The 27,510-nt window shown below is 49.9% G+C and overlaps 1 protein-coding gene across 2 annotated transcripts in view; it reads left to right on the top strand.

Annotated features, from left to right (window-relative positions):
* LTBP2 (latent transforming growth factor beta binding protein 2) overlaps positions 1-27,510 on the top strand; it is a 115,079-nt gene that overhangs the window by 51,466 nt on the left and 36,103 nt on the right. For both annotated transcript variants that reach the window (XM_003902048.5, XM_009211959.4), the window contains exons 4-9: positions 6,059-6,249; positions 9,013-9,183; positions 9,671-9,877; positions 11,021-11,307; positions 12,407-12,509; positions 26,487-26,561. In XM_003902048.5, the coding sequence (XP_003902097.1) occupies positions 6,059-6,249; positions 9,013-9,183; positions 9,671-9,877; positions 11,021-11,307; positions 12,407-12,509; positions 26,487-26,561 (1,034 nt within the window). The remainder of the gene's footprint in view (positions 1-6,058; positions 6,250-9,012; positions 9,184-9,670; positions 9,878-11,020; positions 11,308-12,406; positions 12,510-26,486; positions 26,562-27,510) is intronic.

Genomic DNA, 27,510 nt, shown 5'->3' on the forward strand with positions numbered 1-27,510 from the left:
TTTATGTTCTAGGATACATGTGCACAACGTGCAGGTTTGTTACATAAGTATACATGTGCCATGTTGGTGTGCTGCACCCATTAACTCGTCATTTACATTAGGTATATCTCCTAATGCTATCCCTCCCCCCTCCCCCCAACACTCTCATTCTTAAAGAGTAGCCACTATTTACAGATCTTCTGGTCCTTTCCTATGCTTACATAAACATCTGTAGGGGAAGAGAGAGGGAAAAGTTTCTTAAAACACAAAACTGAAGCATACTATCTGTATATTCTGCAACTTAGTTTTTTTATTCACTAAAATAACGTAGATAAAATGATGTATATAAAATACCTGGCTTCATGTTCATAATGATAATTACAACTATTCTATGTATCTTTTTTTTTTTTTTTTTTTTTTTTTTGTGAGGGGGTCTTGCTCTGTCGCCCAGGCTGGAGTACAATGGCAAGATCTCGGCTCACTGCAACCTCCGCTTCCCAGGTTCAAGTGATTCTTCTGCCTTACCCTCCCGGGTAGCTGAGACTACAGGTGCCCACCAACACGCCTGGCTAATTTTTGTATTTTTAGTAGAGATGGGGTTTCACCATGTTGGCCAGACTGATCTCGAACTCCTGACCTCAAGTGATCTGCCTGTCTCAGCATCCTAAAGTACTGGGATTACAGGCATATTCTCTGCATCTTTAGCAACACTCTTAAACTTTCTTTTAGCAGCAAGACCCTTTCCAAACAATAATACAGTCATCCCTCAGTATCCACAGGGGATTTGTTCCAGGACCCCCGTGAATACCAAAATTCATGGATGTTAAAGTCCCTGATATAAAATGACATAATGTTTGCATATAACCTACACACATGCTCCCATGTACTTTAAATCATCTCTAGATTACTTATAATACCTAATACAATGCAAATGCTAAGTAAATAGTTGTCATATCATTTTTATTTGTATTATTTTTCATTGTTGATTGCTATTTTTGGGGTTTTTATCCTCCAAATATTTTCCATTCACAGTTGGTTGAATCTGCAGATGCAGAACCCATGGATATGAAGGGCCAACTATTTTTGGAAGCCCAGTTTATGAAGTAAATAGAGGAGAGCTGCCAGGCTAGGGTGAGGGTGAATGGGGTGGAGGGCACAGAGCTCCTCGCCCACTTGTCTTCCCATCGCTATTTGGAAACCTTAGTGTGTCGGGCAGGGTGTGGGCATACCTTGCACATTTAAGTAAGTGGCATCATTATGGGCACAAACTGCCCAGGCAGCTTTCATGTGGGCCTGAAAACCCCACCCACTGGGATGATAATTTTTCCTAATCTTGGTTGAAAAGCCCAGAGTCCACAGGTGAGAGCAGACTGTGGTGGATCTGGTGGCTGTCTCTTGGCTCTGTGCTGGCCTGTGATGGGGATTTCATGGTCCACAAAGAAATGAAGAAAATAAAGTCATTTGGTGAGATTTCCATGAAGTTAGGCTTATTCAAACATTTCTCTTTTGGCTCTGAAATGTCTTTTCTTTCATGAAATTATGGTGGTAATGATTGACAATTTTGTGTGTGTGTGTCTGAAAGTCTTAGAAACCTAAATAAAAAGTTAGCAACTTTATGTTGTTCCCCCAAATTTGTTCCAAAATTTTACGGATTCATGAAATCCTGAAGTCTAGAGATGACTATTTTGGTCCATTGTGGAGGCTTGGCCAGGACTTCCCTGGAACAATCCCAGAAAGATAGCAAGTTCCATTCTTGTGCTGGTGAGTTTGGAAACCTCTGTCCTTTGATGAAATTGCAGCGGTTCTTCCAAGGCTGTTAGTAGATGGAGCCTCTCCTGGGGGCTGTGGTCACCTTCTCATTGAGACTCTTGCGATGTTCTGTTATCAAATCTCTACTGTCCTTAACTGGGGGAATACTGCTTCTTTGGACCAGCCTGGGGCAAACATGGCACCACACCATTCTCTTGATGGCCTACAACCTGAGACTAGGAAGGAACTTACAAACAGGATTTGGCTAAAGGCTTGCAATTTGCTTAAAGGAAATGAGTGCAAAGATAATATAAGGCTAGACAGTGGGGTTTACAAACTCCGCAGCTCACGGTCTCCACTCCATCCTAGCTGCCTGTGCCCTTCTACGTGGCAATGGCAGTGACAACCAGCTGGAGACCACCAGGGAGCCAGAGCTGAGCCAAGAACCTGCAGCCCTCCACACAGTGACAGCCTCTCTCGCTTCTCACCTCTGAGGATTAGGCTGGGACTTATAAAGGGAGATATCAACCTCCTTATATGGATGCTTTAGGAATAAGAGGCAGGACCTATTAAAAAAAAAAAAAAAACAACTGGGAGCATCCTCCTTTACTCCACTATGAGCCTCACAGAATGCAGGACTTTTTGATTTCTGTCATTTAACCCCCAATCCCCATTAACAGCAGTAGGTGACAATGAATTGGGCTCACAGGACTCCGATTGTTAAAAATGTGTTGACACCAGGTTAGACACTTGGCCCTGTTTATATATAGGGACACTTGGACAGCAATCACATTTTTTTCTGGAGTCTATTTCCCTTAAAGAAGAATTTTAAGTGGTGCAGTCACATTTTCTTATTTGCTTGGGGAGATGTGTTTAGTCCAAACTGTAGCTAACTCCTTTTTTCTTCCTTGTTCCTGCAATTTAAAAATTCTGGCATATGTTCCTACTTTGACCATTCACTTGTATTTGTGAAATAATTGCACAGTCTCACTTCTCTTCATCTTCACACCAACGCTATGAGGTGAGTATTGCTATTCTGTTTCAGTGATGAGGATTCTGAGGCTCAGGGGAACTAAGTGACTTGCTCAAGGCCGTGCTGCTAGTAAGAGGCAGAACTGACATCTGTCTGGCCCAGTCCCAACCCCTCTCCTCTGTACAGCCAGGTCCTGTCTGTGATTAGGGAATGCATGGTTTGTTTATTTGGTTTTCTTCTCTGCAAAACTACCCCACTGGCCCTTACGGGATTTGAACCCTGGGATCTTGGTGCCATGAGCTATGAGCACCAATTAGAGAAAAAAACTGACAGCAGCAATAACAACAATGATAACAAACCACCAAGAAAGAACACTTGGAGTGTCCATCCTGACCAGACTGGAGAGCTCTTTGTCAGGGTCAAGTTCAGAAAAGTGGCAGTGGTCTGGGTAGAACATGAGCTACTCTTTTCACCTCTCTGGGATGCTCTGTGGCACTGCCACTAACCTGAGCATGGCACCAGCCTGGTACCCAGGACAAGGCTCCCAGTGAGCCAGCAGCTCAGCCACCTCTCTCTCCCTGGCGCTTTCTTGGAAGCCCTTGGAGGGAGTTTGCTTTCTTTTTTGTTTTTTGTTTTTTTGTTTTTTTGTTTTTTTGAGATTGAGTCTCACTCTATCGCCCAGGCTGGAGTACAGTGGGGTGATCTTGGCTCACTGCAACCTCCACCTCCCGGGTTCAAGCGATTCTCGTGCCTCAGCCTCCCCAGTAGCTGGGACTACAGGCATGTGCCACCAAGCCCGGCTAATTTTTATATTTTTTGATGGGGTTTTTCTCTGTTGGTCAGGCCGGTCTCAAACTCCTGACCTCAGGTAATCCACCTGTCTCAGCCTCCCAAAGTGCTGGGATTATAGATGTGAACCACTGCGCCAGGCCAGTCCTAGTTTGCCTTCTGCCAGGAAAGCATAAGGAGTTTGCTCATGGCCTGGGCACTGAGGGCTGACAGAACTGGAGTGGAGATGGGGGAGGGAGAGAATCCCAGGGCCTTATCCCACTTGGGCAAGGAAACCCGTGGGGAGGCTTGGCATGGGACCTACTGGGGGAAGGGATGCCCCCGAGGCCTGAGCAGAGGCTTCCAGGTTGAGCTCCCACTGGAGTCTGGGCTGGTTGTCGGGTGGCACAGGACACAGGCTGTGGATCAGGCCCTGGGTTGGCATCCTGGTGTCCCGATTTAGCTCTTGTATAACCTTGGGCAAGGACTGAGCCTCTCTCAGCTTTGAAGTCTGCAATATACTTACACCCACCACAGTCCAGACACTGTCGTATACACAGTGGTTCATAGACATTGTGACAATGACAGAGTATTTACAACAGAGGCTGCCTTTTAGAACAGCCTGCCCAATAATAAACATCAAGAGAATGTGTCCAAATGTATGAGACAATTCAAGCAGTTAAGATGTCAAAGGACGTGAGCGGAGGATTTTCACAAGTGGTAAATAAATACCTGAAATATTTCAACCTCAAAAATAATTTTTTAAAAGAGGGGGGAGGTGAAAAGAACGTTGAAGTACCACTTTGTGCGTATTCAAAGCTAGCAAAGTATTAAAAATTAATAATATGCTGTGCTGGCAAGGTTGTGCTCTAAGTGGTTCATTTATATATTTGGATGCAACCCTTTCAGAAAGCAATACACCACTGTGTGCCTACAGACATAAATGTTTGTAACCTTTGATACAGTCATTCTAGCCCCAGGAATTCATCCTAAAGTTTTCGTTTTGTTTTGTTTTGCTTTTTCGAGACAGAGTCTCACTCTGTTGCCCAGGCTGGAGTGCGATGGCACGATCTTGGCTCACTGCATCCTCCACTTCCTAGGTTCAAACGATTCTTAGCCTCAGCCTCCCAAGTACCTGGGACTGCAGGCATGCACTACCACACCCAGCTAATTTTTGTATTTTTAGTAGAGATGGTGTTTCACCGTGTTGGCCAGGCTGATCTCGAACTCCTGGCCTCAAGTGATCCACCTGCCTCGACCTCCCGAAGTGCTGGGATTACAGGCGTGAGCCACCATGCCCAGCCTCATCCTAAAGTTTTAATCCTTCAAAATGTTTCCTATAACATTTTTTCAAACATACAAAATAGAACAGTACAACAAATCCCCCTGTACTAAAGGAATATTTTAACAGAAGACAAAGTCATATAGGTAAGGATGTACATATTTAAAACTTAAAAACAGGCCAAATGAAGTGGCTCACGCCTGTAATCCCAACACTTTGGGAGGCCAAGGTGGGTGGATCACCTGAGGCCAGGAGTTCGAGACGAGCCTGGCCAACATGGCAAAACCTTGTCTCTACTAAAAATACAAAAAATTAACCGGGAGTGGTGGCGGGCTCCTGTAATCCCAGCTACTGGCGAGGCTGAGGCAGGAGAATTGCTTGAACCCAGGAGGCAGAGGCTGCAGTGAGCTGAGATCGCGCCATTGCACTCTAGCCTGGGCAACGAGAGCAAAACTCGGTCTCAAAAACAAAAACAAACAAACAAAAAACTTTTTAAAAAATCTAAATATGTAACAGGTAAATGTCTGAATAAGTTGTGATTCATCTTTAGCTGGACTATCATGTAGCGATGAACGTGACAAATATGACAAATTGAATTGTGTAAACTGTGATCTAATGTTAAGTGAAAAACGGAATTTAAAATTGTATCTCTAGGTTATGACAATAGTGTAAAATCATATATGTGAGCGAAGGTTGAAAGAAAATATGCAAAAGTATTTGCTGGGTCAGGATGGGAGATGATGAATTCGTGTTTTTCTCTTTGAATATTGTTGTTATATTATTCTTACAATAAAAATAAATGAGAGGGAGATTCTAGGCTCTGCTCTGAATCAATCTGTGAAGGTGTGTTTGTTGGGCACCTCTTCTACAGGTAATTCATATTAAGGGATATATTAAGAAGTGGTAGGGAGTATGTACAGGACTTGGTTTCAGGGCAGGGGCTGGTCCGTAGTGGGTTCTCAAAGACCCCCGGAATGTCAGAGCTCCATGAGGACATCTAACACCCCCATTTTGCAGTTAAGGGTCCTGGGGCCCAGAGGGGCTGAGTGATTTGCCTGGAATAACCCACCAAAAGCCTGGTGATTGCACATAGGGGTTGGTATTTCTACAAAACTAGCCGGCAGGCCTTTGGATCAGTCCTTCTGCCTCGGGGCACGTTCATGTCCGGGAGTCAGCCATACATGGGTGAGAAGGCAGCCAGAGAGCATTGTTCTTGTGCAAAGGCAGGGAGTGGGTGGCTGGATGAGGAGTGGCACAGACACACTGTTCCCAGGGTGCAAACCCCCATGCCGCGGTTGTCTCCACAGGACCCTGAGTGACCTCAGCCAGACCCACCCTTCCCAGCAGCACGTGGGGTTGTCCCGCACCGTCCGACTTCACCCGACTGCCACGGTCAGTAGCCAGCTCTCTTCCAACGCCCTGCCCCCGGGACCAGGCCTTGAGCAGAGAGATGGCACCCAGCAGGCGGTACCTCTGGAGCACCCCTCATCCCCCTGGGGTAAGGATGCCCTGTCTTGGGTCCTAGAAGAGCAGGACCTCTAGAACTCTCTTCTCCCACCTCAGCTTTCCCCCTCTGCTCTCACAGAGGGGCTGAGTTGTCACCTTGTCCTCATTCTTTCAGCCAACCAACGAACGCTTCTTGATCTCCTGCTTTGTGCCGGGCTCCAGGGGTCCCAAACCAGTGGACCTGGACTTCACCCCTGTTGCAACCCTTAGACCTAGACTGCTCTATTTCTGCCCAATCTATCATCCCCTCCTGCCTTTGCTTCCCTCGTATCCCACTGTGATCCTCAACTCCCTGGTCCCGGTCCTTCCACCTTATCCCTCCTGCAAACCCCAACCCTCCTGGATCAACCCAACCAGTTGTTTCCTCAGCACCTACAGCTGCGCCTCTGCTTCCCACAGGAGGAAACAGAATCCCTGTGGATTCACGCCATGGCACACTCTTTTTGTTGCCTGATGACCCCTCCCTGTGTGCCTGGACATTTTCTCCCTCCATTTCTCAGAGCAGCTACTCCAGGCCTCCCCTCCCCTCCCCTCCTTTCCCAGGGCCCCATCTGTCAGCCCACGGACATGCCCCCACCTCCCAGAGAGCTCCTCAACTTCCTGCCCGTCACACACACCACTCCTGTGTCTACATCTGTGCCTGAGCTCACCTCCTTCCTTTATTTCCATTTTAAAAATCGAAGTGGAATTCACATAACATAAAATTAACCTTTTTTTTTTTTTTTTTTTTGAGACGGAGTCTCGCTCTGTCGCCCAGGCTAGAGTGCAGTGGCCGGATCTCAGCTCACTGCAAGCTCCGCCTCCCGGGTTTACGCCATTCTCCTGCCTCAGCCTCCCGAGTAGCTGGGACTACAGGCGCCCGCCACCTCGCCCAGCTAGTTTTTTTGTATTTTTTAGTAGAGACGGGGTTTCACCGCATTAGCCAGGATGGTCTCGATCTCCTGACCTCGTGATCCGCCCATCTCGGCCTCCCAAAGTGCTGGGATTACAGGCTTGAGCCACCGCGCCCGGCCCAAAATTAACCATTTTAAAGGCTACACTTCAGTGGCTTTTAGTATATTTATAATTGTGTGCAACCATCACCACTATTTCATTCCACAACATTTTTATTACTCCAAATAGAAACCTTGTACCCATTAAGCAGCAGTCACTCTTTATCTCCCCTCCTGTCCCTGGCAACCACTCACCTACTTCCCATCTCTATAGATTTGCATACCCTCGACATTTCACATGAATGGAGTCATACAATGTGCCATGTTTTGTGTCTGGCTTCTTTCACTTAGCATTACATTTTCTTTTCTTTTCTTTTTCTTTTTTAAGAGACAGAGTCTTGCTTTGTTGCCCAGTCTCGAGTGTGGTGACATGATCACAACTCACTATAAGCTGGAACTCCTGAGCTCAAGTGATCCTCCCACCTCAGCCTCCAGAGTAGCTGGGATTACAGGCATGCACCGCCATGCCTGGCTAATTTTTAAATGTTTTGTAGAGATGGGGTCTTGCCATGTTGCCCAGGCTGGTCTCGAACTCCTGGCCTCAAGTGATCCTCCTGCCTTGGCTTCCCAAAGTACTGGGATTGCAGGCGGGAGTTCCCGTGCCTGGCTTAGCATAACGTTTCTGAGGTTTATCCATGTGGCAGCGTGTATCAGTGCTTCATTCCTTTTCATGGTTGATGATTCCTTTCATGCCATCTTGAGAGGGAGGTGTCCCTCTTATCGAAGGCACACTCTGGCACCCTTTCTCATTTCCTCTGGAATGCTGACATCACTTGTCCCCCGACTTCCGTATCTTCACCCTGTCCCTCCCTCTCAGCCCTTTCCCCTCAGCATGTACAATTGCTTACAGCTCTCTCATTCACAGACACACACACACACACACACACACACACACTTGTTTCTCCGCTTCCTTCCTATCTCTTCCCTTCACAGTCAAGCTTCTCAAACCCATGATCAACACATATTTTTTCAACTTCCTCCCCTCCCATTTCTCCCTCAACCTTCTGCCTCTGGCTTCTGTCCCCAGGCTGCCCATACTGAATTAATACCCCAATTCCATTGCCACCACTCTTGGTAAATGAAGCAACCTCAGCTTGCACTGCTGCCATGACTTCCCCAGTGCTCGCCCCGCCTCCGGAGCCCCCTGCACATCACAGCCAGCATGGTGTCTTGCTTAAAAGTCTTTGGCGGCTTCCCCCACCACCCACCAAATAAAGTACCTGATCCTTGTTCTGGTAATCAGGTCCCCTCCAAAACCTGACTCTAATCCTTTCAGGCTTCATCTTCTTCTCTTCTCTTAGAAAACTCTCCTTTCTGGCAAGCCTGAGCCGCATTTTGTTCCCTGCCCTTGGGTTCAAAGCCCAGCTGCATCACTTGCTAGCTGCGTCACCTGGGCACCCAAACTTCTCTGGGCCTCAGTTTTCTTAGCTGTAAAATGGACATAGTAGGTTGGATGTATGAAAAATACCAACACTCAGCTATTAGGAACCTACAAAAATGGCAATTTCTAATAGTTCAACCTAACATACTACCCACTCAAGAGGGTTGATGTGCGTGAAGTGTGAGCTTGGTGGCTGGCACATCTGCGAGCTTCTCAAAGGTATCACCCTGCCCCTACGATGGGACCCTGCATCCAGTAGGTACTCAGCAAATGCCCTTGAGATGAATGCAGCCCTAGTCCCATGGGGCTTTCTAACCAGACTCTGGAGGTCACAGCTGTGCCTCTCAGCCCTGCCCCCTGGACCCAAGCCCTCTCTCTGCAGGGCTGAACCTCACGGAGAAAATCAAGAAGATCAAGATCGTCTTCACTCCCACCATCTGCAAGCAGACCTGTGCCCGTGGACACTGTGCCAACAGCTGTGAGAGGGGCGACACCACCACCCTGTACAGCCAGGGCGGCCATGGGCACGATCCCAAGTCTGGCTTCCGCATCTGTGAGTCCCTTTCCCGTTCAGATGGTTCCCAGCTGGCCCCGGAGGGTGAATAGCCAGAGAGCCAGGTCTGCCTTGGACGGGAGCCCGCTGCTCCCAAACTGTGGCTCCACAAGTGTCCCAAATCACATGGGGAGCTGAGTCCTCACTTGGCAGCCTAGCTGTGTGACTCTAGGAGTCACATAACCTCTCTGAGTCCAAGTTTCCTCAACAGAGAAGAGACAGTTCATGATAATGCCACCTCCCAGGTTATTGTGGGGTACAGGGAAAGGCCTAAACGGGCTTTTTAGGAAGGCAGGGACTGGTTATTATCCACCCTTCTTCACTCTACATGAATGCAGTGGAAAGTCCCTACATTTCAGGGGGCTCCAGGCTACAGGAGCCATCTAGGGTCAGGGTTCTGCCGCCCGTTTCTCTGTGGTGGTCACCAGCCACAGAACAGGTGCTACTGTTCTTCCACCGCTGCTTACCTTGACGGTTGATGTTGCAGATTTCTGCCAGATCCCCTGCCTGAACGGAGGCCGCTGCATCGGCAGGGACGAGTGCTGGTGCCCCGCCAACTCCACCGGGAAGTTCTGCCACCTGCCTATCCCGCAGCCGGACAGGGAGCCTCCAGGGAGGGGGTCCCGCTCCAGAGCCCTGCTGGAAGCCCCCCTGAGGCAGTCCACTTTCACACTGCCACTCTCCAACCAGCTGGGTGAGTGCCAGCACAGCTGGGCCAGCGGGACCTTGGGAGGAGTACCAGTTAGGTGGAGGCTGTCACCATTGCTGTGACAGGGACAGGGAAGCTGCCTATAGTCCTTCCTTTTTTTGAGACGAGTTCCCGGGCCTCTGTCACTTCAGGCTGGAGTGCAGTGCTTACAGATCTCAGCTCACTGCAAGCTCTGCCTCCTGGGTTCATGCCATTCTCCTGCCTCAGCCTCCCCGAAGGCTGGGACTACAGGCTCAAGCACCTCACCGGGCTAGTTTTTGTATGTTTTAGTAGAGACGGGTTTCAAACTGTTAGCCTGTGATGGTCTCGATCTCCCGGGATTCCCTCGCGGATAGCCTGCCTCAGCGCCTCCCAAAGTGCTGGGATTACAGGCTTAAGCCACTGCGCCCGGCCTAGTCCTTCCTTTACCATCAAACCTCCCTCTTTCTCCTGGCCCTCAGTGCTGAGTTTCATTCCCTCAACTTCTCAGCCCCCTCCCATCGGAATTCATCCACTTGTTTTTGCCCTTTCCCTGTGTTGGGTACCTTGGGGAAGACAAAACAGTGTAAGGGCAGGGTGCTGCCCTCAAGGAACCCATGGACCTGCGTAATAGAGGGAGAATGGATGGGAAATAGAATATCAGCATAAAACATTTCATTTTCCCTGCCTTCCATTATTAGGTACCAAAAAAATGCAGAATGCTTTAGGGGATCAGGGGATGGAGAGGCGCCTAAGCCCAGAGTGCTCTGGCACAGCTGCATGGAGGGGATGGACTGCAGTTAGGCCTGAAACAATGGGTAGCATCTGGTTAAGCAGAGGGACTGGCATGAGCAAAGGCACAGAGGTGGAGCCATGCAGGAGCCAGGGGGCTGGAGCTCCAGGGTTGGCCAGGGTCATGGGGGAGGTGGAATCAGGAAGGTAGCTTAGAACATGATAATGAGGCTCCTTCAGTGACAGAGTTTGCACTTCATCCCGTCCCAAGGGATCATTCTGGGATTCTAACTTGGGAGCAAGGAAATGGAAGGAGAGTTTTAGGGTGACACATAGCCAGTGGCCTGCCTGGCCCAGGGGTGGTGGATACCCTTCAGAGGGTTGAAAATGAGGGTGGGGCCCTGCTTCCCTGGCTCTGACCCCAGCCCCTGTGCCCAGCCTCTGTGAACCCCTCCTTGGTGAAGGTGCACATTCACCACCCGCCCGAGGCCTCAGTGCAGATCCACCAGGTGGCCCGGGTGCGGGGTGGGGTGGAGGAGGCCCTAGAGGAGAACAGCGTGGAGACCAGACCCCCGCCCTGGCTGCCTGCCAGCCCTGGCCACAGCCTCTGGGACAGCAACAACATCCCGGCTCGGTCTGGAGAGCCCCCTCGGCCACTGCCCCCAGCAGCACCCAGGCCTCGAGGACTGCTGGGCCGGTGTTACCTGAACACTGTGAACGGACAGGTGAGAACACAGCTCTAGCCTCAGCCCTGGATGCTTCCAGGACAGCAATTGTCCCCAGTCTGCCCTTCTCCTCCTCTCTGTCCTCTTTGTTCTTATGGAATGTGAGTGTCTGCAGAGTCTCCCATTTCCCAGATGGGAAAACCCAAGGCATGAAATTGCCCATGTATGGAGAGGCTGGGCCTCCTTCCTGGGCTCTACTTGGTGCTTGTCAATACCAGGCACACAGAAGAGGACCCAAGGAAGTTCCCCTCTGGAGGAGCTGTCACCAGCATCCTCAGGTGAAGGCAGCCTCGAGTTGCTGATCCTATGACCCCTGGCACATGGACCAGTGGGGCTGTTAGCATCTGGCCAGGAGTTTTGTATCTAGTTGAGGCTACAGTTCGGGTCACAGAGGTGTGAAATTAACAAATGGAGGTTAACCCAAAAACCCTGGTGGTACAAAGATGAGAGATACCCTATTGCCCCCTGGGGCCATCCTCAGCTCATAATGGGAAATCAGGGAAGCTTTTCTGACGCCAGGCACCCAAGAATAGGGGTTAGACCAGGCCCAGTATGGTTTTTCTTGGGGTTGCCAGGAAACTGCTTAGTTTCCAGAAACTAAGGTATTTCCAGAAACCCCATTTGAGGTTAGGGAACTGGAGGAAGTGGGACAGCCAAGGGGTAAACACCCTGAATTTCCAGATAGTCCCTGGCCTCTCAGCTTGGGGTATTCCTGAACCTGGGGCAGTGCTCACAAGGAAGGCCCACACTGTGGGCGACCCTGCGGCTCCCTGGAGGTAGGCAGAGGAAGCTCTTCCTTTAGGACCCTTTGTCTGTGGCTAGGGCCATGGAGGGTGGTGGTTTGCAGCCCCGCACAGGGCAGATCTTATGTCTGCAGTGTCCCATCCACACACAAGGTTAGGGGCTGGAAGAGTGCACGGCAGGTTTCTCTGCTGCCTTCTGGGATATGCGCTGACTTGTTTCTCCCCTTCTTTGGCTGGGGACCTCCTCTGGCAGAATGTGGGAGTGAGCTCTGTGTCCTAGGCTTTCCCGGGACATCTCTGTGCACAGCCTGGGAGGGAAGAGGGGTGGTCACAGGTGTCCATGACCTCTCTTCCAGTGTGCCAACCCTCTGCTGGAGCTGACCACCCAAGAGGACTGCTGTGGCAGTGTGGGAGCCTTCTGGGGGGTGACTTTGTGTGCCCCATGCCCACCCAGACCCGGTGAGTGCTGGAGTCCAAGGTTAAGAGTGGCGGGGGAAGCCCTCCCCGTGCCTGCCCTCTCCTGCCAGGGTTTCTCCTCCAGGGTGTCAGAGGCCAGGCAGGTAGAACAGGCTGGTAAACTGCAGACTTCCCAGACCTGCTTTGAAGGTGTTTCTGGCCAGCACTGAGGCTCCTGGCAGCCCTCTGCTGGTACAGTCTGGCCTGCCTGCTCCATTTTGTTGCCTGCAAGGGCCTGCTCCCTCTTGCAGAGATTCTTGATCAGATTTTAGGGATTTTATTCAGTGCTCCCCTGTACACCCCTGTCTAGATGCCAGGGGTCCAGGGGTCTTGATTTGATTCAGTGTTTTCTTTATTCTCTCCCTGGTGGGTCTCCCAGGCCTCCTCTTTTATCTCCTTACCTCCTGTTCCAGCCTCCCTGACTTTTAATTAGGGTTGAATGTCTGTCCTAGATGTCCTCATCCTTGGGGTATGGGAACCCTAATTCCTTGCCTTCTTTTGGAGGATAGGAAAAACCTAACAAGTGTTCATTCATTCATTCAGCAAATACTCACTGGGTGTCTTGTATGTGCCACGGACCGCGATTTCAGGAGTGAGCAAGATGCCTGTTCACGATGCTCTCCCCAGTCTTAGTTGCACAGTTGGGAGGAGGGTGACCAGATGCCTGTCCCTGAGTGTGGCTTCTGCCCACTTGGTCTGTCTTCTCCCTTCAGGCCTCCTTCCTGGGCCTGGGTGTGAGCCTGGTGTGTATTTCCTTTGCCTGTCAGCAGTCAGCTTGGTCAATCAGCTTTGTCAGGAGTCTGGACAGGAGCCCAAAGGTGGGAGGGGCAGGGCCGTTCCTCACATCAGACTCAGCTGTGGAGCAGTGACTATATTTTCCAAACTTAAAATAAGTGTAGACAGTTTTACAATGTGATAGAATTTTTGGCAAAGTAGCAAAAGGTAGTATTCAGCTCCCAGGCTTAAACGTCTAACACATGCTAGGTACCAGTCCCAGCTCCTCCTGATCACCTCTCTCTGCGTCAGTCTCCTGATCTGTAAAATGGAGAGAGTAATAGTGCCAGCCTCATGGGCTGCTGTAGAGATTAAATGAAATGATGCACCTGCTTAGTATTAGGTCAATAAACCTGGCTGTTATTGTCATTATCATTATTGTTATTAGAAAGTATCCCTCAAGAAAGCGAGAAAGGAATGGACCCACTACCCTACTAGGAAATGTACCTCAAACTGCCCAGGTCTCCCCTGTAGGCCAGAGATGTTTTTGCCACTTTTCTTCTTTCCTTGTTTTCTTTTCTCTTTCGCATCAGGCGTTGAACCCTTGAAACTTCGATATCCCACATTCTAATCAGTTGACAAATATTTACATTGACCAAACCACTATTTGAAAAGGCCATAGTGTGCAGGCCCTGGACAGAGAGTAGAGAAGGTGGTAAAAACCGCGCCTTCCTCTCCAAGCTCACAATTTAGCAGGGAGTCGTAGGTGGCTGGTGGGCATCAGAAATGAAGAGGTTTGAGCAGTGTCTGGTCAAGTGCTGAGGCAGTGGAACCCAGGCCCCTCATAGGTCCAGTAGCACCTTTGTGCAAATTAGAAAAACCTGCCCTTCCATTTGTTCAGGATCATCTTCATAAATATGCCAATCTAGAATGCCAATGATTCCCTTAGAGATGGTGTTTTTGTGCAGCACACAACCTGCACATCTGTAAACTACGGGATGGGGGCCCTACAGGCTAAAGCCAGTGGATCAAGGGAAGCTTCTCAGAGGAGATGACTTCCAGGATGAGATTTGAAGAATAACTAGGGTAGAACAGTTAAAGAGTGGGGAAGAGTTTAATAACCCAAGGAAATTGCATATGCGAATAAGACCAAGAGAGTTAGCAACATTTTCTGGAGCACAGTGTGTCTCTTGCTGAGCCCTGCTCAGCCCTGGCTCTCCTGTAGAAAGGCAGGCATGTCAGAAGGGTTAGGTGGGGCCAGGGCTCCGATGTCCCTGCTCTGGGCAGGTTCTGGTTCCCAAGAGCTGGCTCATTCAGACAAGTGGGTGGGAGTCTCTCCCCATTTACCCCATCAGCCCTCTGAGGGGCGTGCAGTACCTGCTGCGCTGACCAAGGTGCTGACCTACCTTGGGACCTCCTGACCCAGTAGGGCTGTCCTAAGAGGGAGCTGGCTTTTCTAGGTGGTGGGAACAGTGAGATTTCATCCAAGTGGCAATTCAGGGGCAGACTTAGAAGTTTCCCTTCCTTGTCTCAGGGCTCATGAGCTGTCACACTGTTGCCTCTAGAGTCTGAGAAATAATGAAGGGGAAGAGTGGGCTCAGCTGCCAGCAGCATGGGTATAAAGGAGTGGAGTGGTGCAGCTGAGAAACAGGCTTCCAGAAGGGCCTTCCCCAGAATCCCGCTTCACTGCTGGGATTCTCCTCCCAGCTGAGGTCTGTGCCCTTCATGGAACCTTCCACTGGGCAAGTCTTCAGGCCTTAAGGTGTGCTTGATTTGGGTACCAAGCATAATCCTGAGCTCTTGAGATGCAGCCCTCTGGGTGGGGTGTCAGCAGTCAGGACCCCACAGGGTCCTTGGGTCAGTATCTCCTCTCTAATTCACTAAGCCAATCTGACAGTCATGTTAATAGCCACATATCAGGTGACATTAGTGAAAATGAAAATAGAGCCACTCTGGATTCTTCACTTATATGTCACATCTGCCACTTGTAGGATTGGAGCGGAGGGTGGGAGCACAGGACCTGCCTGTCCCAAGCTCTGGAGCCCATCAGGGATGCAGAGAGGCAGGCTGTGAGGTCCATGCCAGGGCTGGCTGCTGCCAATGGAGGATTCTAGGCCTGTTCCCCTCAACCAGGGCTGACAGGCACAGTGACCACATCCTCAGATCTTGAAAGCACTTCTGAGAGTGGGGGAGCCCTCCACTGGAAGGGTGGGGAGCAGGAGAAAAAGGCCAGAGTTCATACTGAAGTGGCTACCTGCTCGGCCACTTGCTCCACTCCTGGTTCCACCTGTGTGCCAGCCTTGAGAGCTCAGCCCACCTGATGCCCAAGAACCCTGCTCCAAATACAGCTGGTGAGCTCGGTTCAGGCAGGGCTGGAGCCCAGTGGCGGTGGGCGTGGGAGCAGAGCTCTGTGGATCAGGTGCATGCAGAACACCAATTGTACCCCTCTGCCAGCACACCCAATGCTCAGCCCTTTCCCTCACTCCGCCCCATCCCAGACGGTGGCCTCCCCCACTGTGTCCAGCACATCTCAGCATGCTGGGCACCAGGGTACAGACCCTGGAATGTCAAGCATCCCAGCACACTGAGCAAGAAATAACAAAGACCAGGGCAACATAAACATCAAAAACACATGAAAGTGCAGCTGGGCATTGTATAGAGAAGGGGCAAGATGTTGGGGAGCCTTGTTTGTGTTGACAGAGTGCCAGGCACCTCACTTCATGCCTGAGCCTGGGGCTGGGGTGGGCACATTTCTTTAAGTGGGGATGACAAGGAAGCTTCTGTACAAGAAGCAGAGGAAGAAAAGGCAAGCTGTCAGGGCAGGTTTGGGGAAGGTTGGCAAGACAGACAAGACTTCTGGATTCCAGATCGTCCCTGGCCCTGGTGGCTTTGCCTCTCTGAGCCCCTATTTCTCCTCTGATAAAATAGGGTTATGCTTCTTTGGGCGAAGCCTTTGTCATCCCCAGTGAGGTGTTCTAGCAAATCAGGTGGCAGTGGGAGTGATAGGGCAAGCAGCCTGGGAGTGGCTTCACGGCTTCCCTTCAGTCACATTTTGGCTTTGAGGCTCTGTGCTGGACTGTTGAAGAAGGTCCCACCAGAATGCCACTATTCCTGACATGGAAAAGGACTGCCTTGAAGTCTTAATTACATGGCATAGGTGAATCCCTTTTTTTCCGGAATGCCACAGAACTTGCGTGGAGAGCTGGCCCGGGAGTCAGTCTAGACCAGCCCACAGTTCGCCTCTGCTCCCTTCACTCTGAGTGGTAGAGGTAATGTGTACTCAGCTGAACTCCCAGGACCTAGCCTGAGCCGGGTCTTCCTGACCCCTTGAGATTTATCAAAGGATCCCGACTCATAGGCCTCTTCAATCCTCCTGTCAGAGTCTGGAGAACACACGGCTCTCAAAAGCCACTTTGATTGAGGCCACATTTTTGAGTTTTCATCTGAGAAAGACAGACATCTGGGCTGACTGGAAAGTTGGCCACTGCCCCATCTGGCTTGGCACTGGCTGTGTCAACCCCAAGGCCCCTTTGCTGGGACAGGCAGGGCTGGCACATGGCTCGGGGCCTGCAGTGGTGGGCTCCAGCTGTTTGCCATGAGATCGTCTTGCCATTTGCCTGGGGTGGGTTGAGTTCACCTCTGAACCCAGGGCCCCCTGTATCTCCAGGGAGAACAGATTTTCTTGCTCTGCCCTTTCAAGGAACTCTGCACCTTTCTCTCTTAGACCAAGGCTAGCTGCCGGTTCCTGAACTTTCACATTATGCCGAGCCCTTCACCTGTTTTGTCTCACTGAATTTGTACAGCCACCTGCAAGCCCAGGATTTTTAACCCCATGTGATGGATGAGGAAAATAGAGCTCCGAGAAGGCTGAGGAACTTGTCCGAGGTCACACGTCTAGGGCAGGTAGAGCCAGGATTCCAACCACAGTATGTCTGACTCTCAGCTGAGCAAGATCTCCCTAATCATTCTGGGGAGACCTGAGCCTCCCTGAAGCAAACAAAGATCAGGATGCTAGACTGGAATGCTGCAGCCAAGAGGATGCGCATCAAGATCGGGTTTTGTGAGTTCCTTGTGCTATATCCGTCAAGAAGATTCAGGTTGGATAGACAGGCAGGTTATCAACATGTAGCCCCGGCCTGCGTCAAGAGAAATAATTGCCCTAGGGAGAAGGGTGTAGGCTTTCCCCACGCGGTTCTAGAGAGAACTATCCGATGTGTGGTGTTTCTGGTAACCAGAGCTCGACTTGAAACTGATCGCAAAGGACAACTTATTAAAAACTGCAGGTGCCCAGCAATAAACTAAAAGTAGTGGGCTCCAGATCACCGGGAGAATGCCTACCAAGAACAGGTTTTTCAGAGGAGATGACAAAGAAAATTGATTTTTGAGGAAATGGGGGTTTTTAGAAATGTTTGAAAATGTATTTGAAACCCCCAACAGAAAGAAGGCTTTGCTTTGGTCCTGACCCTTGCCCCTGACGAGAGTTATACGTGTAGCTCTGTGATGCCAGCCCCTGGGGAGGGTGGGTATGTGAGGGTGCTGGGAGCATGAGGGGCAGAGAGCCTTAGGGCAGGCCACAGCAGCAACACCATTATTATCACCCTCGTCGTCATTCGCAACCATTTATTCAGAGCACTTGTAAGTGCCAGGCACGGTGCTAAGTGCTTTCTTATTTTCTTGCATCCTAACAATATTTCTAGATGCTGGGTGCTATTATCCCCATTTTACAGAAGAGAAAATTGAGCCTGACACCCCAGGCCTATCTGACTCCAGACACCTGCTTCCAGCCACTCTGTAAGTGGCCCCTCTGCGCCACTTCTTGTACCGGGCACAAGCGTTTACTGAACTAGAGGACCCTGGCTTGGGGAACAGCTGTGCTGGGGTGGGGCTTCTGTTCTCTGGGATTCTGGATGAGATGCCCAGTCCTTTACTCGAAGGAAATGGGATTTTCAGAATTCCAGTTGTCAGCTGAAAAGGCAGTGTCTCTTTGGCTCAGAGATGTTCGAGAGCTTCTTCTAAGGGACTTGAAGCCTGCTGGGAAAGAATTGTGCCTCAGGCTTAAGTGAGCACCCTCCCTACCCAGCAGGGTGGGTGTCACTGACATGTGGCACCTCTAGCCTGGAGAGCGGAGGAAGGGCTGGGGCGGGGGTGGCTAGGTGGCACCTGCCTGAGCCAGGGGTCTGACCAGACTCTTTTTTCGATTTCTCCCTTTGTGGTGACTGGTTCTATCTTGCTCTGAGGAGGCAGTCAGAGGCCATCTTTGGGCAGAATGTCCACAATCACTGGGGGACCCCACTGGTCTTTCACCAAGGAGGGAAATCTGAATAATGGACATTATAAGAATTCCTAAAATGGGACAAGTATTGTGCTCAGAGTTGTACATGCTTATTTCGTGTTCATAATAACCCCATGAAGAGGGAGTTGTCATCTCCTGTTTACTGATAAGAAAACTCAGGCTCAGAGAGGTTGTGTAACCTGCCCAAATTCACCCAGATAGTGAGGGACAGTGGGCCAGCATGCCAACTTTGAGACTGTGTGGAAGGAAGGAAGGAAGGGAGGAAGGGAGGAAAGGAGGAAGGGGAGCGGAGGGGAGGGGAGGGGAGGAAGGAAGGAAAGAAAAAGGGAAGGTGGGAAGGCAGGAAGGCAAGGAAGGCAAGGAAAGCAGGAAGGAAGGCAGGCAGGCAGGCAGGAAGGAAAAAGGGAAAGCAGGAAGAAAGGAAGGAAGGAAAGAAGGAAGGAAGGAAGGAAAGAAGGAAGGAAGGAAGGAAGGAAGGAAGGAAGGAAGGAAGGAAGGAAGGAAGGAAGGCTGGCTCTATAGGGATTGTGCCATGCATCTGTGAGGTTCAGTCTGATATTCATTGTTTCAGCAAAGCTAATCCTCACAATGACTCCACAAGCTGAATTTTTGTCCCCACTTTTTTTTTTTTTTTTTTTTTTGAGATGGAATCTCGCTCTGTCGCCCAGGCTGGAGTGCAGTGGTGTGATCTCGGCTCACTGCAAGCTCCGCCTCCCAGGTTCATGACATTCTCCTGCCTCAACCTCCCAAGTAGCTGGGACTACAGGCACCCGCCACCACACCCGGCTAATTTTTTGTATTTTTAGGAGAGATGGAGTTTCACCGTGTTAGCCAGGATGGTCTCGATCTCCTGACCTCGTGATCTGCCCGCCTTAGCCTCCCAAAGTGCTGGGATTACAGACGTGAGCCACTGCACCCAGCCCAGTCCCCACTTCTACGGATGAAAAAATTCAACCACGCGCGGTGGCTCACACCTGCAATCCCAGCACTTTGGGAGACCAAGATGGGCAGATCACGAGGTCAGGAGTTTGAGACTGTCCTGGCCAACATGGTGAAACCCTGTCTCTACTGAAAATACCAAAATTAGCTGGGTGTGGCAGCGCATGCCTGTAATCCTGTTTACTTGGGAGGCTGAGGCAGGAGAATTGCTTGAACCCAGGAGGCAGAGGTTGCAGTGAGCCGAGATTGCGCCCCTGCACTCCAGCCTGGCGACAGAGCTAGACTCAGTCTCAAAAAAATAAAATAAAATAAAACAAACAAACAAAAAAATTCAGTCTGAGAGGTTAAGAAATGTGCCCCAGGTCACATAGCTAGTCATAGTGGAGCTGGGGGTTAGATGTGGGTCTGGCTGCCCCAGTGCCTGCACTCCTTCTACTAGGGGAGTAGAATTTTCTCTCCAGCTTGCCCATCTGAGGTTTGCAAATCAAAGGGCAAAGCGCCAGCCGGCTCACACATCCCTGAGGCACTGAGCTTGGCCTCACCAGGTGTGCATGTCTGTCCCTGGGCAGAGGGGCTGTGTGGTGGGGACCTTTCACATCTCCCTGCTGCAGGCACCTGTCATCACAGTCTGAGATTGGCACAGCCTGTAAACAGCCCTGTGGCCAGATACGTCTTCACCTTCTCATCCACAACTCTACTCATGCAGTCAATGCCAAAACTGTCTTGAGAAATTAGTTTGCCTTTACTGAGGCCTCCCTGGGAGTCCCAGCGGCTGAGGGGGAGAGTTAGGAGGGCAGGGGCAGGCTGCAGCCAGGGACCCCTCTGCTTCTTTCTTCAGTTTGTGAGCAACTGAGACACAGCAGAGGGTGGACAGGGCCGAGGCCAGGGAGTCAGAAGACCATATGTCCCGATGTCCTTACCAAGAAGGTTCCCCACATCCACCCTGCATGCTTCAGAGGCATTTGTGATGTGAACGCTTTGGAGTTCAGGTCAGTCTCCACTGACCCTGGGCAGCTGCTTTGGCTTTCGCAAGTCTAAGAGTCCCAAAGGCAAGCACACTGCAGCCCTGCAAGGCCTCCTTGAGGCATCCGTGAAAGTCACAGCTTAGCCACTCTCTCTCCCCAGGTCTCACAGATTCTCTTCTTTCTACTCTCTGACCCCTTACCCCTTGTGATAACCTTGATCTGGCTGAGGAGCCACAAGGGGTAGGACGGGTTCTACGCCATTTCCTTTGTCAGTTCTGCCTGGCACTTTGGTTATGCACATCGTGGAGCCCTTATCAGGCATCTGATCAGTTCTTCTGACCTCCTTCTGAGTATCCCTACTTTTTTTTTTCTTCTTCTTCTTATTCTCTCTCCTGATCACTCATTTAAAAACAGGGTAGAGGTTTCCTAGGAAGGGTGCTAGGTTTTCTACTGGGCAGGTGCCTCCATTGCACCCTAGGGTTGTCTGCCTAGGCACCCCTAAGGCTTTTTACGAATCTATTTATTTATTTGGAGGCAGTGGGGAGAATGGTTCAGAATTTCTCCTCTGGAGCTAGACTGCCTGAGTTCATAATCCCAGTTCTGTCCAACAGGGCGACCTTTGGTTTGTTTCATAACCTCATCCATTTTATGGATGAACCTCAGTTTGCTCATCCATAAAATGGGAATAATGTTAGTAAGACTCTCCAAGGCCTCTTATGAGCATTAACTAAGTTAATTAGTGTGAAGCCTTTATAATAGGGCCTGGCCCATAGTAAATGCCATTTGAGTGTTTGCTCTTCTTATTTGTTCCTATTTTGACTGAGTGCCCACACAGCTCTAGGTGTCATGCTTGGGACATGGCACTGGAGACATAACAGTGATGAAGAAGACAAGATCCTTGTCCTCACGTAGCTTATACTTTGTGGAAGGATGGAAGAGTGAGCAGGCAGCCACGGCACACCAAGAACTGAGTTTTTCAGCTCAAAAGCTAGTGCTGTGATTTGGGAAGTCTATATGTGTGGGGAGCATGCAAGAGGGACACCTGGTGTGGGTGGCAGGGACAGTGACAGGTGTCACCTGCCTTCACCTGTCACAAAGCTCACTGGCTGCCGAATTCTCACCCTGAGCCACCTGGCCACCTAAACTTCCACTTTCTCCCAAGGAGATTTAACCTGAATTATTCATATGTATGTGTGTGTGTGTGTGTGTGTGTGTGTGTGTGTGTGTGTGTGTATGTGTATGTATATATACACACATACATTGTTTTTGTTTTTGTTTTTTGTGAGACGGAGTCTCACTCTGTCACCCAGGCTGGAGTGCAATGGCACAATCTCTGCTCACTGCAAGCTCCACCTCCCAGGTTCACGCCATTATCCTGCCTCAGCCTCCCAAGTAGCTGGGACTACAGGCACCTGCCACCACGCCCGGCTAATTTTTTGTATTTTTAGTAGAGACAGGGTTTCACCGTGTTAGCCAGGATGGTCTTAATCTCCTGACCTCATGATCATCCCGCCTCAGCCTCCCAAAGTGCTGGGATTACAGGCATGAGCCACCACGCCCGGCCTTATTTATTTATTTTTAAGACATAGTCTCACTCTGTTGCTCAGCATGGAGTACAGAGGCATGATTTTGACTCACTGCAACCTCTACCTCCCAGGCTCAAAGAATTCTCCCACCTCAACCTCCTGAGTAGCAAGGACCACAGGCTCATGCCACCACACCCGCTGACTTTTTGTATTTTTGGTAGAGACAGGGTTTTGCCATGTTGCCCAGGCTGGTCTTGAGTTCCAGAGCTCAGGTGATTCACTTGCCTCAGCCTCTGAAAGTGCCAGGATTACAGGCATGAGCCACCGTGCCTGGCCTTAACCTGATCTTTCAGATTCCATGCTGTACTTGGTCTTACAGAAGCTAGGAACTAGCCCCTTATAGACTGCCTCTGGGAGGTGCGAGGAGGGGCGCTGAGGGCCCTGGTTTCAGGGTGGAGGTTGTTGGCAAAAATGGGAGTTTCCCCAGAGACAGTGGCTTGGCATTTATTTCCCTCTAGAAGCCTGCCTTCACAAAGAATTGCCCACGACACACACTCCCTTCAGGCCAGCGGCAGGGGGGGCAGGTTCCCCATATTAAGGAGGAGACCACTTTATATAAAAAGCACATACATGTATCCAGACTAATGGGTGGACCTAGCTCCTCTCAGCTTCACCCATTCCTTGGGTTCTCACAGTTTTCCACAGGTGCCAGCAGCTGTTTCCACTCTTGCTTCCTGCTCTAATCCAAGCTCTCTGCTGCTCCCCTTCTGATCACTAAAGAAGCAGGGGCCTCTGTTTCCTCCCTCTCCCGCTCCCTCTCCCTCTCCGTCTCTGTCTCCATCTCCGTCTGTTGCCCAGGCTGGAGTGTAGTAGCATTATCACAGCTCACTGCAGCCTTGACCTGCCAGGCTCAAGTGATCTTCCTGCCTCAACTGGGACCACAGGCGCGAACCACCATGCCCAGTTTATCTTTGTATTTTTTTTGTAGAGACGAGGTTTCTCCATGTTGCCCAGGCTGGTCTTGAATTCCTGGGCTCAAGTGATGCTCCTGCCTTGGCCTCCCAAAATGTTGGGATTACAGGTGTGAGCCACCATGCCCAGCATCATTTCTCCCTCTTGACATCTAGAGAGTTGATATCATCCTGGCCTGCTGGCTCCCCAGCTCTTCCTGATCTCTCTCTCTCTTAGAGAAGCACAGTAGAAGGTAGGAGAAAGGATGTGGCCTTCACAGCTAGAGGCCCGATTTCAACCCTGCCTCTGCTCCAGCAACTTTGTTACCTGGGTCAGTTACTTACCCCTCACTGAGCCTTGCTTTCCTAATCTGTAAATTGGGGATGATGGTCCCTGCCTTAGGGTATAATTGTTGTGAGAAACAGACAGGACCATGTCCACCCATGGCCTTGCAACTCTGAAGCACTGGACAAATGTGCACTTGGTCTCTTTCCTCGGCCCTCTGGCAGCAGCCTTGCATCATTCTTTCCTACCTTCTGCTCCTCATAGTGTTCACGGGCTGCATCTAATCAGCCTGCCTTCTGAGTTTCTCCAAATGACTTCTCTTTCTTCCCTCCTCTCTGTCCTCAGTTTATACCACCAGGCCCCGAGCCAGGGACATGCATATTTCCCAGCCTCACTCCCATCTTTCCATCTCCTTCTCAGCGTTTCAGAATCCCTGTGTGTCTCCACAAGAGCGGCCTTCTAGGCTGGACCCTGGTCCCTACATGGAACGTGCAAACCCGGAGCGGGCCAGTCCTGGCAGGAAAACATTTTTGAACTTCAGTTTACATTTTTTAATCTTAAAAAAGTTAAGTGTTACTAATTTATGTCCTCACTTGGTCTGTCCCTATGTCAGGCTGTCACATGTCATGCTTGGCACACAGTGTGTCCTCAGGGAAGAGTGGGGCTTCCAAGAAAATGTGGCACCTCCTTCTATTTGTCTTTGGCATATTACAACGCAGTGCAGTTCACAGTGCTGTGATTACTGGATTTTTTAGTTATGTGTTCTGGTGTTAACTAAACTAACCCACACCAAATGGAGAGGTGGCTCTGAAAAGCTCCTGCAAAGAAACCGTGGATGCAAAATAATACTAGTCCCATAATCATAAGCAATCATTAAAAAATGCAATGCTGACCCTTCTCAGGGGGTCTTATACCATGTCATCAGCCATATTACAATGTAAAAATCGTGACAACCTATCAGATGTGACCCCCAAGTACCCCAGGATCCAAATGATCAAGAAGACCATATGAAATACAGATTGATATAGGCCATTACTAATAACAAACCTTGCACTAAGTGTGTAAGTGCCCAGAGACAGCAGCTAATGGTGAAATAAAAGCTATCTTGATTAGAAAAACATTTTAAACCACAAAGACACTCAACTTTGCTGTACAATTGGACAAAAGTATAGATATCTCTAACGTGCCTCTTGGTATTTGCAATAATTCATTTCAACAATAAAAATACATGAAAGGCTGGGTGCGGTGGTTCATGCCTATAATCCCAGCACTTTGGGAGGCCGAGGCAGGCGGATCACCTGAGGTCAGGAGTTTGAAACCAACCTGGCCAACATGGCAAAACCCTGTCTCTACTAAACATACAAAAGTTAGCCGGGCATGGTGGTGCATGCCTGTAATCCCAGCTACTCAGGAGGCTGGAGCAGGAGAATAGCTAGAATCCAGGAGGTGGAGGTTGCAGTGAGCCGAGATCACACCACTGCATTCCAGCCTGTGTGACAGAGCAAGACTCCATCTTAAAAAAGAAGAAGAAGAAGAAGAAGAAAAATATATATATATATATGTGTGAAGACCTCTCTTTTTGTAAATCACTAAAGGATGAACCAGTGAACATATATTCTCAACAGTAAATGACTTCCTGGATGACAAGAAGCTTTAGCAAACAACTCTGAAAGTGTAGCTGCTGATGTTATGACTGGGAGAAAAAGGAATTGGGATAAGGTGACAGAGATGGAGGGTGCAGCATTCAGAGACAAGCTATTGCCACAAAGGAGTCAAAGCTAGAAGAAGGCAAATTGCTACAGGAAGCCACCATGCAGCTAGCTTTATAGAGCAAGACCTTTGAAACATCATAGTGTCTTTCTGGAAATTTGTATGGAATAAGGTCTGTGGCAATTGCTCGCGCCTGCTTAGAATTGCTGGCTAGCTATAGGCAAAAGAATTGTCAAACTTATAGCTGAGTTCTCTTTTTGTTCCACAAAATATAGTATTCCCTGCCTTTTCCTGTGAAGACAGGTGGTGATCAGAAGTATGCCCCCTGCTAGAGCTTTTCAAGAGGGTTGGCACACTAGTCTGTTCCCCCAAAGTAATGGAGATTTTTTCCCCCTGTTTTTATTTAATGTCAATTGTTTGAGGTTTTTTTTTTTTTCTCTGTAAAGTAAGGGGGAATGTTGTGATATCAAGGCAGGATGTGTATCAGCATAAAAATACTGAGAATCATTTCCTTGTTGGTCAATCTGCAATCAGACATCTGTGTATCTTTAGTATTTCAAAATAAAAAGCAAAAAGTTATAACAATAAAACCCATGTTATATATATGACATGCACATAGTATAGTATATACTATATGTAATGTTATAACTATATATGTGAAGTATATAATACAATTTTTAGGATTAAAAATTTAATTGACAAATAAAAATTGTATATATTTGTGATGCACAACTGTTTTGTTTGATTTGAGATGGAGTCTCGCTCTGTCACCCAGGCTGGAGGGCAGTGGTACAACCTTGGCTCACTGCAACCTCCCCCTCCTGGTTTCAAGCGAGTCTCCTGCCTCAGCCTCCTGAGTAGCTGGGACTATAGGCATGTGCTGCCACGCCCAGCTAATTTTCATATTTTTCATAGAGATGGGGTTTCACCATGTTACCCAGGCTGGTCTCGAACCCCTGACCTGAGGTGATCCACCTGCCTTGGCCTCCCAAAGCACTGGGATTATATGTGTGAGCCACTGTGCCTGGACGGTGCACAACTGTTGTTCTGAAATAGGTATACATTGTAAGGTGGCTAAATTGCACCCATTAATATGTGTATTACCTCACATATTTATTTTTTGTGGTGAGAACACTTAAAATCTACTCTCTTAGCAATTTTCAAGAATACGAGACACTGTTATTAACCATAGTCACTATGTTGTACAACAGATCTTTTGAACTTACTCCTCCTGTATCTGACTGAAATGTTGTACCCTTTGATCACTGTCTCCCCTCTCCCCAGGCCCTGGTAACCACCATTCTACTCTGCTTCTGTGGGTTTGTTTTTCTTAGGTCCCATATATCAGTGAGATCTGTGATATTTGTCTTTCTGTGCCTGGCTTATTTCACTTAGTACTGCTTTTAATAAAAGCAAGGTAGGCCGAGAGGAGTCTGGTGAGAACCAGGAAGCACAGCTGCCCAGGACGATGGCTTCAGGGGCTGGGGCTCACTGCTGCTGGGTGGGCTGGACATCCAGACTGCACCCCTTCCCAGCATGGGTGACAGAGGAGCCTAGGGGCCCTCCAGTGAGACCTGTTTGTATCTCCACTCTTCAGCCTCCCCGGTGATTGAGAATGGCCAGCTGGAGTGTCCTCAGGGATACAAGAGACTGAACCTCACTCACTGCCAAGGTAGGACCCCTAGGGCCAGGGCTGGGCTCAGGGATGCCGGGACACACTCCCAGCACCAGACAGGAGGAGTGTCTGTCATTGGTCGAGTGGTCTCCACTGAGTCCCTCTAAGCCCCAGCTTAGGGGAGTGGTGGGAGGCTGCTGATTCCAGGGTCCTAAGGAAATCCAGGGACTTGCTTGAGAGTGACAGAGGAAGCCAAGGGGGCCGACACCTGCCCTCCTCCCCATCTCCACCCACCCCCACCTGGAACACAGGCTAGGGTCTCTAGGCTGTGCGGGGCTGTGTCCGAAGGGGCCGCCGCAGTCCCTGCACTTCTGCTTTCCTCCTGAGCTGGTCTCCCTGGAATGGGAAGAATTTCAGCTCCAGGGTGGGAAATCAAGTCAGCCTGAGTTGTTGGGGCCTCTGTGGGCTTTTCCCAACTGAAAACCCTTAGCTATTCAGGCCTCCCTCCCACTTGCTTCAACCCACAGCCAGGAAGGGGGGCGGGGAGCCTGGGGGCTTCCTGCCAGGGACAGGCTCCTGGGGCTGGCAGAGGCCAGTGGGGAACAAGGTGGCCTCCCTGTGAGGAGCTTGGACAACTGGACAAATAGTTGTCTGTGTGGTTTGCTTTGGATGGAGCTGGGTCAGAGACAGGGGATTGACCCAGGTGGCCTCCACGGTACCCTCCCTCTGGAGGTTGCTTCTGAGAGAGGAGTCTGGGGAAGCTCTGCGTGACTGGGCTGTCTCCCTCGGGGGTGCCAGGCTGCAGAAGTGATCCCTAGCCTGTGGATAAGCAAAGGTGCTGGGGCCGAGCAAAGGGGCAGACCTCTGGCCCAGCCTAGTCCAGGGTCAGACTCCCTCAGGAGCCAGTGGTTTGAGGGCCAAGCAGACAGTGGCTCTAGGGAGAAATACGTATTTTTGCCCTTGGAGGGAAATCGGGGCTGTTCATATCTAAACGGTCGCCAGTTGC

The sequence above is a fragment of the Papio anubis genome, chromosome 7 (assembly GCF_008728515.1).
Source record: "Papio anubis isolate 15944 chromosome 7, Panubis1.0, whole genome shotgun sequence".
Lineage (NCBI taxonomy): Eukaryota > Metazoa > Chordata > Mammalia > Primates > Cercopithecidae > Papio > Papio anubis.